Source organism: Chaetodon trifascialis, chromosome 7 (genome assembly GCF_039877785.1).
Source record: "Chaetodon trifascialis isolate fChaTrf1 chromosome 7, fChaTrf1.hap1, whole genome shotgun sequence".
NCBI classification, from domain to species: domain Eukaryota; kingdom Metazoa; phylum Chordata; class Actinopteri; order Chaetodontiformes; family Chaetodontidae; genus Chaetodon; species Chaetodon trifascialis.
The window spans coordinates 22,538,657-22,551,693 of NC_092062.1; the positions used below are offsets into that span (position 1 = coordinate 22,538,657).

Genomic DNA, 13,037 nt, shown 5'->3' on the forward strand with positions numbered 1-13,037 from the left:
ATTACTCATCTGGGGAGTGTGCGCTTGTGTGATTGAGTGTCAGTGCTCATGTATTTACGCATAAATGTCTGTGCCTATTTGTGTTTCAGAGAGAGTGTGCAAATGATGCACGGTGGTGCCACAGGAGTAGAAAGGCAAAACAAATACGAGAAAAAGAGGCAAGAAAAGGGAGTGTTAACAGTGTGTTGCCACCCAGCTTGGTGCTCGTTGCTCTGTGTTTGCATGGTGCTCACATCCTCAGTGGAGAAGTTCTGTCAAGTTTGGTCTGGCCTGACCTTTTCACTCTCCAGGCACGTTTACAGCTCTCCAATACCTATCAAAATATCTACTCTCTCCCTGCCCGTCTCTCTGCTCTTAGCACAAACTTGCATCACATTCTCCATTCTTCCACATCTGTACTTTGTCCGTCTCTTGCTGACTGTTTTTATTACGCTGACCTACACCCCTTATGCTTAACTTCAACATTTCCTCCACCCTCTGTCACTCAGTTCTCATTTGCATTCCCTGTATTCTTTGTCTTTCTCTATGTTTAACCAGTCCTTTGACAATGCGAGTTAACTTTGCAGGCATGGTGTTTGCTGAAAGAGCTATGTAGGAACACAGGGCAGTGGTGGCAAATGGAGAAGGAGTGCATTTGCATAAGCTTCCCTACATTTTTCTTTAATTATTTCTCTTTGACGTGATTATCAGTCTGGAGTTTAAGATGCATTCAAATATATTCCTTTATCAGTCTCTGTCTCTCTGCTTCTTGTTTTTATCTCCCCCAGACATGGAATACATATGGCTGTACTCCCTGTGCCAGTGCATCATATCTGTATCAGTAATTGTGGTGAGCGTGAGGTTGTGCATGGCGGTCAGTGGCAGAAATGCGGTGGCTGACGTCCAAGCGAGAACCCAGGGCGCCCGGACCCAACCAAAGAGTGTCTCATGCTGTCTGCGGACGTGCCTGGGTTGGGTGGGGGCTGTTGGCGGTGCAGTTGGGGTCCCTGTGACAGTCTTACTGAACCTGCGAATCCGCCAGTGTTTGTACACCTGCATAACCTTGGTGTGTTGCCCCATGCTGATCAGGCAGTTTACCATGTTCCTGTTAATGCTGCTTACACTGGACACCCACCTGCAGCTTCGCTTGGCAGACAGGTGAGTTTAGAAGAGGGTGAAATCAGTGCAAGCACGAGAAGAGCAAGTACACAAATCCTCAATCTGTGTTAAAGTGGGAAAGTGTCAGTCAGATATTAACAACATCACCAATTATATACTTTAAATAAGATATGGAAGACATTTTTTTTTTAAATATAATGAAGCGTCACATACTGTAAATTACAATTACACAACGCTTTAAAATCTTGTGTGTGTGTGGGAGAACATGAATGTGTGGGTGGCAAAAGTCAACCAACACTCTCAAGAGTGCTTTCAGCAGTAAAGGAAGAAAATCAATATACGGTGGGTGGGGGCAAAAGCAGCAAACATGTCAAGATGCACCATTGTATGGCACTATCAAAGCAGACTGTTTGCCCACTGCTCATAAGGCTGCTTTTTATCACACACTGCTTACACTGCCATTCAAGTGACAGGGGTGAGTAAATATCAATAGGTTCTGGGTCTCTTAGATGTTTGATTGACAGTGACCGACGAAGCCAGCCTTTCAGTGGAAGACAGTCAGTATTATGTCTTTTTTTAAATGGTGTTGAATTGCTTTGCACCAACCAGTTAACCTGTTGGTGAAAGTGAAATGGGATTTTAGTGCACCTCATTCAGAACTCTTTTCAAAAACAACTACTCACTCACACCGAGTAGATATCACAGCTGTCAGAGTAGATCTCTTCTAAAAGTCAGAACTTAATTTTAGAACGAAAATGCCCTTTTCCTGATAGGAGTAAGGTTTGCCATTTTATGTTTTTGGTGGTGGTGAGAGATGAGTGTTGAGGCAGTGTAGAAAGGTTAGAACGGCTTGTGCTCATTTCTTTCTTTAGTTTAGGGTATTTCAGTGCAGTTTCTGTATAAATGCCATTCAGATATGTCTACATCCACATGTTTGCGAATGCCAGGTACTCTTCAGTGATCACCCATCGACGAGTTCTGTGTGTGGTTATGCTGTGCTGGGTTGGCTCGGTGCTGTCCTCCTTTGGCGAGTTCATTGGCTCGGATGTCCTCGACGTCTGGAGAAATCAAATACTTAGTCTGGAGGCAGCTGACCAAGGGCTGCATGACAACTGGACATCCTCTTTGCCCCAGCTTACCCCTTCCCCACCTCCTAAGTACTCCTATGAACGTAAAGTCATTGGACAGAACCTTCCATATGGAGGCTTCTTGTCAAAGTTTTACGTGGAAGACATGCACAACTTAACCTACGCCGAACTTCACAGCAACCACTGGGGAGAGTGTGCTGCCGACATCATTCTCAGCCTTGAGTTCCTCGTCTATGTCCATGCGATGATGGTATTCATGCTCCCCTTGCTTTGCCTGCTGGCCATTTACCTTGACCTGCTATGCATCAAGCCCAGGAAGACTTCTGTCAGCCATGCAGACCCCCCTAAACGTAACTCCCGCTGGGTCTGTTCCATGGCTCTGTCCCTCTCCCTTTTAGTTCTGCTGTGCCTGCCGATCCACGTTACCCAAGCTCTCTTGCTTTTCACCCCCCGCACCATTCTTCCTGCCTGGACTCACGTAGTTGCCACGATCCTCAACCAGCTGTACAGCCTAGTGCCCCAGATCCTCTTCACTCCTCCTAAGACAAAGATGGGACAAGAACGGACAACCTTTCCTCTTTCTGTTCCCCGCCTTCCACCTGCAATAGCGCCATCCAGAGGAAAATCTGTCCATGTGGCCCTGTGTGAAGCAGTGCAGACAGCTCCATGGTTTTCAGCCAAACACTCCATTAAAGCCAAAGTGTGCCCAGGGGTCTGAGTTCTTGACATGAAAGATCAAGGCTGTTGTTTTCAATGTAAACAGGAAGATCAGGGAATTAAACTCTTGTTCCTTCCATGTTTTGTGTGCATGATAAAAAGCTTGTGTTCGAAACAATCTGCTTGCAGAGTAAAGTCGATTCCTGTTTGTTGTTGGCTTCTTCACTAATCATCAACCTCCGTGCACAGACGTTATGAATAACTCGCAAATGAAAAGGCCAGTTAATTATCAGGTCCCACACCAAATGTCAGTGAGAATATTAAGTCTCCAGATGATGACTGCTATTCTGATCACAGATGTCTGTTTTCTTTGACTGGTCTTCCCATGGGTTTTATTCTGAGCCTGTTCTAAGTCTCCTCTAAGCCAACCACCAGTAATGTAGATATATGAGTGACATCATTTAATTAAACATTCAGTTATAACATAGTGGCATAGAGAGAAGGCAGCATTGCGGGGAAGTCATCATTAACCTGGTTATGACACAATTTTCATGGCTGTTTTGATTAAACTTTTAAATATGATGTGATGCTTTCTTGTAATAAAAAGGGCCTTGCTCACTCTAATTGGATTGTTCATCTTGAACTGTGTTGGTGTGAGAAACCAGTGATGGAGAAACCCATCTCTATCTGCATTGAACATGGGCATGACATTCAACACTTTGTCTTTTTCTTTTTCTGTTCCCCTCCAACTCTTCCTCTCTGACTTTGGATTTGTTGTGTGCTCTTTTCTCTCTCATTTGCCAGTTATTTCACCAGATCTTGTGTCAATATTGCTTTTATTTTCTCCCTTGTCATATCTTTCCCTGCATTCCATTCCCTCTTTATGTGCTCAGAAAATAAAAGCATGTCTTCCATCACTACAAAAAAAATCCCTGACTGGAACATATTATTGATAGAGAAAGGTAAAGGGAAAAAAAGGAGATTTCCCCAGCTTCCCAAGTGCGGCTGCCCATTCAATTGTTCTCTCTGCCTTTCTGCTTCTTGATTATGCTCGGCCTCAATGCGCTCAGGAACCTCAATCAATGCCTCACGCTATGCTGCCACTGTGTGCACACCTCCTTGCCTCGCTAGGGTCACACTGCCAAGACCAGTGAACATAAGCTGCACTCACCATCCTAGGGTCATTAGGGTTGGCTTTACAGATGGATAAAACTGTGTCTAATCCACCATGTAGCCACCAGAAATATAGAGTTTGTGTTTGGATGGACTGTGATATCTACTGCAACTCGTAGAAATGAAATACGGCCATCATAAATGGGTCATAAACGGGGAATTCTCTGCTGTGAATTCGTTCCAGGACGTTAATCGGTGAAACTAGTATGAGGGAGAAGCCGAGTGAGTTATTCATAGACTTCTTGCTCTCATTACTGGCCAGATTATCACATTCACTGCATGTCATAAAACAGGAGGAATACAACCAACTGTTGTCTGGCTTGTCCTGATCTCATTTCTGCTTATTCCTATTGATTCGATAATCGCCCTCTATGATCACAGCGGCCGTCATCGGGTATAGCAGCTCAATGGCCAGATAATGGCCAGTTTCCCAGGACTCACCAGAGCAAACAATGACAGCTTTACCAATCCCTGTGAATTTGAATGATTCCTTTCACCACGGAAAACACACAAAATAGTAAACTTCAACTAGAACTTGTGCTTTTCTTGGTTGAGTTCTTCATTGTTCCTGTGAGAAGAAGCAGAAATAACAGCATCAACCAAACAACAAACACACCCAGACGGAGTGCTGTGAAGAGCACCGGGAAACAACACATGAAACCTTCGCGTGAAGGACACATATTTCTGTCTGAAGACATACAGTGTAGAGGGACAATATTCTCAGCTTTATTACTCATCGACCACAGTGGGTCTGATAGCAGGAGCTACTCACGCTACCTTTTCTTCATCATAAACCGAAGATGTCTGGCGTCGACTTGTGTATGTGTGTGTGTGAATTGTTTGTTGGCCGGAGTGTCAACTCATGCTGGTAGCGCCTGGCAAGTCCATTACTTTGATTGCCGTTTGACAATCTGTCTTTATGACAGGCGACCGTGGAGCCTTGCCATCGATGGAAGAGAAACACATTGATCTATCACCCAGCGACCTCCGGCGGCTCTCAAATCTAGCCCTGTGCACAGATGGACATGTTGAGTGCTTCTCGACAGAATCGGGTATTGATTGCGTAGAAGTTAATGGCAGAGTCATATTTTTCTGCGTGCATCTGACTCAACCCTCCTGTCACCCTTTCTTCCCCGCTATCTGTTCTTATGATTCATTAGCAGCGCCACAGAACCGTCTGTTTTGTTTATTCTATTTATTCTGAATGAGCTGCCAGTTATAAGCGGCTCCATCGCCTTTATCTTTATCTTCCCACCTATAACTCCGCTATTCCCCATTGATCTAATCATATGCTCCGTCTCCTGTTCCCTTTTCATAGGATTTCAAAAACAGCACCTGCTAATTACACAGCAAACACCCAAAAACCAGTCTGATCCCAACACTTATTTTTGGATTCTTTTTTTATTTTGTCGTGCTTTGTATCTTTCCCCTATAAAGAAATAGTTAGCTATATATCAACAATGACACATGGACTCTAAAATAAACAAGAGTGAAAGACAGAAGAAGAGACGACTAGGCACAGGAGACGAAGAGAGAGAAAGACTGGGAAAGAGAGGAAAGGTAAGGGCGAAAAAAGACAGCAATTTCTCTACAGTAGAACCAAAAACAAACCATGGGAAGTGTACATTTCTTTAACATTTACAATTATAATAATAACAACGGCAATAATAATAACATTAACAACAATCATAATTGTTCAAATAATAATAATAATTAATAAAAAATCAATAAGACCTCTGGTTTCTCATAAAGACAAATGAAACATTTTTTTTTTATTCTTTTTTACATTTTCTTTAAAGATCACTGGACAGTAGTTTGTTCGGCTTTGCACCTCTATAGGCTAATATTCTGTGTTAGTATAGTTGCTTCATAATGCGTTTCAATAGTAAACTGTTTTCTCATTTCTTAAAAGTTTCCTTTAATTTATGTTGCTCTTCTTTTTTTATACAAATAAGGAATTCAGAGATATGTATACTTGTTCTGTCAACATGTTTACTGTACGTATGAATGTATGCATGTATCTGCGTGTGGTAGCATTCAGAAAAAAAATATCCATCCATTTTATTTTCTCATTCACTCCTCTTGCTATCACTCCCCTTGCCCTTCTTATAAAGACTTCTAACCCTTTTTATCCTCTTAATGACATTCTAAAATAATTACGCTTTTCTTTAATGCCTTAGTAAGTCATATTCATTTCTTCTTTGTCGGGAACGCAGCCCAACACTAATCCTTTCATTATTAGGAGCCAACAAAGGAGGAGCGATAGAAGGGGACAGACAGAGAGAAAGAGAGATACAAGGGAGAGGGGAGAGGATGTAACAGGTGAACGGGGAGGAAGGAGGAGACGGAGCGTTAACTGAAAAGAAAGGAGAACCACCTTTCCCTCACTGCTGCAAGAAAATGTATTTTTTCCCCCCACAAATTATTGGCAGGCCTCCCAACAAGGGTACCAAAACAGGACAGTTAGTTTGCTCATAAAGTTTTTCGTGGGACTCTGTGCTTACACACTCCAGTGTTGTGAAGAAATTATATACGACTTGCGCTCAGTAGGCAAAATGCTTTGGTAATTTTCAAAATTTCAATTTTCAAGCACCTCGCGCTCAATAGCTCCTGGTCAACTGCCCCCAGCTCCTCAGCTCCCCCTCCCTCCTCGCACACTGCTCCCACTGTCTCCGCCAGTTAAAGATTGAGCTTTGTGAAATGGATGGTTTTCTCCAGGCATGGAATTATAGCAATCATCTGCCTCTAATTCCCCTTCCACTTTGGCGGCTGCACGGGCAGAGTGCCTGTTTTCTTTGTGCTCCCCACTTCCTTCTCGATCAAAATAATTATGGCATCATTTCGTTTTTTGTCTACATCACCCTCCCCCCCCGCCCCCCCTCTCTCGCTCTCTCCATTTTCCCCAGTTTCTCCGACTTATAGTATATGGCACAGTCGTTAATGGCTGGTGGGTCAATAGGCTCTCTTTTTCTCAGTCTGTCTGTGGGTGCGTCTGTGGGGGGAGGATATGGAGTGGAATGGAGTGGGATGGATTGGCTGTGTGCAGTATCTGTATACAGTCGTTTTCAGAAGGCCGCCCGTTATGGCGCATTGTATAGAAGTGTGTGAGTGTGTGTGTGTGTGTGTGTGTGTGTGTGTGTGTGTGTGTGTGTGTGTGTGTATACTGTATATAAGGTGGGAGACAGGGAGAGGAGGAAATAGAGGGATGAGGTCAGAAGAGAAGGGGATAGGGAAGGAGAAGGGCTACAGTAGGTATTCCTTCTTGCCCTGGCTGGCGTCGTTCCCATTGAGGAAGGCCTCCTGCACCTCACCATGTTCATCCAACCCACTGGCCTCATGGGTAAGATAGGAACCTGAGGGAAGAGAGACATACAGAGAGAGGGAGAGAGAGAGAGAGCGAAGATTGGAGGGGGAAGGTTAGGCGGCGAAGCGTCATGATCATTGCGGTGCCATGCAGCATTATCAAGTCACTCAGCCCTAATATTATTGAGTACCATACCTGTGACTGATTAATTCATTAGTTAACTGATTGTTAGGTCAATACCAAGCAAGAATAGGCTCTCGGGTACGGTACGAGCCTACCAGCAGAAATTAAAGGTGAGGGGATGGATGTGTGAACAGAAGAAGAAGAGGAGGGATAGGTGGAGATGATAATAGAGAATAAAAGACAGGGAGGGAGGAGAGATTGGCAGAGAAGGGTGGAGGGAAGGTTAGGCGCAACAGAACAATGGCACGTTTGCGTCACCCTGAAAACCCATTAAACAAGTTTTAACACCCCTCGGGTCTGTATGATTAATGATTCGGTGCGGTGCAGGTTACAGAGAGCAAGAACTGCTCAAGTCATCTTCCTGCTTGAGTGTCTCTTCACTCCAGGGGTGAGTGACACTCTCATTCTCCTTACCGCAGAGGCTGACTGGCATGCTGACAGTCTCAGCGGACTGAAGACAAAGTCCTAATGGCCCTGTCTCAACATAGTTTGGTTGTAATGGTCCTGTCTCTGTGCTGATTGGCGGTCAAGCCATACTGAGTGCTGACTGACAGCTTGTCTGGCCACAGGGTAAGTAATGGTTGGTTACTGCTCGCTACACAGTTCCCGGATCATTTCTTGGCAACTGTGGCACACAGTTGAACGCTGCCAACACAGGGGCACTTAAAAAGATAGGGAGCGCAGGAAGGCTGCTTTTAATAGATGAGCCTTGATACACTAACATATAGTCATAAAACATGGGGACCGCACCTACATTTCCCACCCCACCCTGTCTCTTCCGCTATCCTGGCCAAGGTCGTCCATCATTGACAGCGCCCGCCTAGAGAGGAGAATCCCACCCTGTCTGCTTTGCGCCAACAGGTTTACACCTCAGTTTAAAAGATTATTTTCAAAGAATGAGGTTGTTAACTGGTCTGCAATGATTTTTTCACAGCAATTTATGCCAGAGAGTGGAGATATGAGAAAACATGCCTGTGAAAAATGTGATAAAACACTCCGAAACGTGTCCCCGTGCTCATGAAAGAAACTTTTGTGTCATTTGGTGTGTGTGTTTGTGAGAGTGTGTGTGTTACCTTTCTGTCGGACGGAGCACCAGATGGTGACAATGAGGACGCAGATGACGGTGAAAACCAGCAGTGCCAGAACGCCACCTATCACCGCATATGGTACTGCACTGTGAGTCTCTACCACTGCACCGGGATCTGAGAAAGAATAAAAGAGATAAATAGTGTGCACAGGTGGAGGCTGAGGCATACGAAGGGAAATATGTAGAGAAAAGTGCAGGCAAAGAAACAGAGACAAAGAGAAAGATGGATCAAAAATGAAAGCTGGAGAGATGAAGGGAAGAAAAGGTATAAAAGTGAGAGAAAGAGAGGCAGCACAGGGAGCGAGACAGGAGAAAAGAGAAGTCAATATCCTCCACCCAACTTCCATTATCACCTTTCATCACCCCCCACTGCACAGAACGCCAGACAGTCAGAACGGGTGAGAAAAAGGTGGAGAAATGAGGAGAGTGAATAAAGAAATAAGTATGTCAGCCTCTAAAAACCCATTTCAGCCAAGCACCTGTCAAGACCACAGTGCATTTTGAATGGGGTGGGGGGGGGCTTCGAGTGTGTTTACACCCCGAGTGGTGCAGTCCTGGGGAATGAAATCAAACACTTCACCACAAGATGAGTGAAGAGAGATAAAAGGATTAAAAAAGGCAAGTTTAACTCTGTGACATTTTGTATTAGAAAATTGCAGCTGTGCTAAGAAATTATTCATGTCAGCCTCACTTTTTTAACTTTACACAGCTTTAAAGCGAAAGCACTACCACTCAAAGAAAAACAGAGGAATAATGAAAGGAAGCGTTGAAAAGTTTAGTCAGGCAAGCAATTATCCTGCTGTCAGAAAAAATAAATGATGATAATTCTTACAATTGATTAATTGTTTAAGTCATTTATCAAGAAAAAAACACTAAATATTCCCTGGTTCCAGCTTCGCAAAATTTTTTTTCTCACTTTCAATAGAATAATTTGGGTATTGATCAGACAAAACAACCAATCAGAAGACACTGCCTGCGAGCTCTGGTAAATCAATCAATTAGTTGAAAACATTATCAACAGATTAATGGTTAGTTGTAGCCCTAATATAGAGCATAAAGAAAATTTAAGACCAAACACGTGTCTGTGTACAGATTCAACAGCAAAAACTGGCTGACAGCACAGAGCGAGGGGATGCTGAGAAAGAGAAAGACATGATTGGTAAAGCGAAATTAAGGTAATTTGTGCTGCTTTTGTGCAGCTCCTCCAGTCTGGACTTAAATACAAAGACAGCGTCTGAGTCGCTGACGATAACAAAATGTTTTGTTTTTTTTCTCTTGGGGCTGTGGGGGTGTAGTGTAAGAGCTGGTGTGGCCAATAGGAGGCAAGGACATGTAGTTATTGATGCAGCTCTTGGACCTTGACAGAGCGGAATTAAAACATGAATCATTAATACAGTGCTAACACATAGAGATGAGGAGAGAAAGAGTGATGGAGGAGGTGAAGGAAAGGAAGAGGAGCGGGGATTGACAGCTGAAGAAAAGATGATGCATTCCTCTGCGTGTATTTGTTGGGCAAGTGTCTCATTTAGCACCGTGACAAAGTGCATCACATTCCTGCCTATGTGCATGATCAAGTGTCGCAAGGCACGATAAAATGAGTATCGGTGCATCTGCAGGCACGCGGGACATGTGGGATTCAACTGCGATAGGATCGAGCAAGCAATATTTCACAGGAGATGAAAAAGCGAGAACTTAAGCGCTGCACCTTTACCTCACACCACCCTGTTTTTCATCCACCGCAGCCCAGAGCTCCACAGGAAATGACTGACAGTATTAAAAAGTGCGCTGTTTCTCCGAGGAGCCCATCAGATGATACATCAGCATCGACTAACTGTTCAAGCCGTAGCTTTTCCTATGACTCTTTATGACATCTCCATACATGCCCAGCAGCTGAACAACAGAAGAACAAGAGGGACGCTCCTGCTCTCTTCCATTCATCTCTCCTCATAAGTAACAGAGGAGATACAGAGAGCAGCCGAAGATATGGAAAGAAAGTAGAAGAGATGCCGGTGAGCATGTGTTTGCTTAAGTGCATATATGAGATGAATAGATTCTGTAGATAAAATGAGAGGGGAGCTACTGAAAGAGTGTGTAATTTTACACACCCACCCACCCACACACACACAAACACACTCGGGGTAGCAGAGTCATACCAATCAGCCTTTCTTTCTCCTGCTGTGTAACATTCATCTGGGAGAATACGATTAGACAACCACCTGGATCCCTGATCTTTCTTTCTTTCTCTCACTCTGCGTCTTTCTTTCTGTGTGTGTATGTGTGTGTGTGTGTGTGTGTGTGTGTGTGTGTGTGTGTGTGTGTGTGTGTGTGTGTGTGTGTGTGTGTGTGTGTTTGCGAATGTGCATGTATTCAGACAAAAATGTTTGTGTAGCATCTTCCCATTCCTCCAGAGGCCGGCAACAGTCAGCTAAAAGCTGGGTGTGTTGCCAGTTCTTTAAACTCTTAACGCAGATTCATCAACAGTACCCATCAAACACCAAGAGACCCCCCCCACCCACACACACACACACACACACACACACACACACACACACACACACACACACACACACACACACACACAAAATGCTGACTGGGCAATGTGTGTGTGGGGAACATCAAACAGTCAGTGATAAGAAAGAGGGAGAGAGTGGGTAGATGTGCTTGGTGCACCATGCAAGCATCTGCAGGCACGTACGCTCATGTAGATGCAGGGCAAAGGAAGGTTGCAGGAGAAAAATGGTGTGTGTGTGTGTGTGTGTGTGTGTGTGTGTGTGTGTGTGTGTGTGTGTGTGTGTGTGTGTGTGGGTGCGTGTGTGTGTGTGATGTGTGGGCCACCTGAGAGTCGTCAGATGAGCAGGGGAGTGAGAGACACCAAAGGAGAGCGGAGAAGGACGAGGAGAGAGATGCAGGGCAGCAGAGGCAGAATAAAAAGTGTGTGTGTGTTACCTTTTGCGTCCGGAGCGAAGCTGGGTGTTAGGAGGGTTGGGGTGGTGGGATGGGAGGTGATTGGTTGGGTGGTAGGAGTGGGAGGGACCGTGGTAGTGATTGACACATTATCTACAGACAGACAGGGAATGGGATAACACACACATACACAAATGCTATTATCTACAACATGCAGTGACATTTCAACCAAAGCGCCGCAGGGTTTTATAGCAAAGTTACTACTGCCTATAAAACACAACACATGCTTTATTATTGTTGAATATTAATCGAGCTTCTTGGCTGCTCTGCCTCAGCATCCCGCTCTTTAATCATTGGACGGTAGTCTCAAAGACGGCCCGTCTCTTCCAATGAGTTTTGAGGAGGAGAAGAAAATAAAAGAACTGGAGGAAAGATTTATTTCAAACACACTGATCAGCAATTGAAGCCGATGCCATTTCGAAACTGGAGACAAATGTTGCTAATTATTTTCCTAAATTGACTGTGTGTGCGAAATAGAATCGATCTCGACCCCTGACAAGAGATAAAGACAAGGACAAATGATATTCCTTGGCATGCCTCTGTGCTGGGGGGGTTAAAGGAGACATTTACAATGAGACAGACATGCTTTAAAGCAGGGGGGTGAAGAGAATTACACCTGGCAGATTGACATTCATCTACGAAGCAACTGGAATATATAGGAACACATTCTCTATCACTGACACATTTTCTATGGTACAATGGCAGGGGAGACAGAGACATTGTCTGTGACAGATGCATTCCCAATGGAAAAGTGCCATGCAGGGACTGTCTCATTCAATGCCGAACAATAGCTTGGATCTTGACACATTCTCTGAATCAATGACTGAGACACAATGGTAGGTAGGGAGGTAGAAAGAGACAAGTTCATATTGCCGGTAAAGACAAAAATAATGGCTGACAAGAACTAAAAGGGAGATGAGGGAGTGGGTGTGAACCTGTGAGTGCCTGTATGTGCGCATCAGCACTTTAAGAGTGAATAACATGCCATTTCATCAAACAATGGGTATGAAATCGCAAGGTGCGAGCTCGTCGATGCTCAAAGTCTCAGGACACACTCACGCACACCTCGTTTTGAAATACATGCGAGCCGGTGCATGCACATACACGTACCACATGCTCATGCACACTTACACACAAATGATTAATGAGCCATGCAAACACACATACATACAATACACCCACAAAGTCGTACAGAAACATACGGCACACACACACACACGTGTGCGTGCACGCACGCACACACACTGCCCTTTCTGCTCAGGAGTAATTTATTGGTAAGTATTCCTCTGTCTCTTCTCTCCCTTTCTCCCACTGGCCCTGAGATCATCAATCTCTTTTTGCACTCTTCTTATGTCAGCACTATACCTCCCCCGTCCTGTTTTTTCTTTCTTCAAGCCAAGCACGGTCTTCTTCTCTCTGTAAATAAATGTACATGATGCGCAGTGCATTTTGTGGGAGAGACAAAGAGATGAGTTTTCTGTGA

The 13,037-nt window shown here is 44.4% G+C and overlaps 2 protein-coding genes across 5 annotated transcripts in view; one reads left to right on the forward strand and one right to left on the reverse strand.

The window, feature by feature from the left end:
* Positions 1-13,037, forward strand: part of apoc1 (apolipoprotein C-I) — a 351,086-nt gene that overhangs the window by 115,299 nt on the left and 222,750 nt on the right. The gene's annotated exons all lie outside the window — the stretch shown is intronic.
* Positions 5,399-13,037, reverse strand: part of cadm4 (cell adhesion molecule 4) — a 147,452-nt gene continuing 139,813 nt past the window's right edge. For 2 of the 4 annotated variants that reach the window (XM_070967312.1, XM_070967310.1), the window contains exons 7-9: positions 8,577-8,705; positions 7,516-7,594; positions 5,399-7,369 (exon numbers count right to left, since the gene is read on the reverse strand). In XM_070967312.1, the coding sequence (XP_070823413.1) occupies positions 7,554-7,594; positions 8,577-8,705 (170 nt within the window). In that variant the 3' untranslated portion in view covers positions 5,399-7,369; positions 7,516-7,553. The remainder of the gene's footprint in view (positions 7,370-7,515; positions 7,595-8,576; positions 8,706-13,037) is intronic. The other 2 variants (XM_070967311.1, XM_070967309.1) reach the window with 1 other exon arrangement.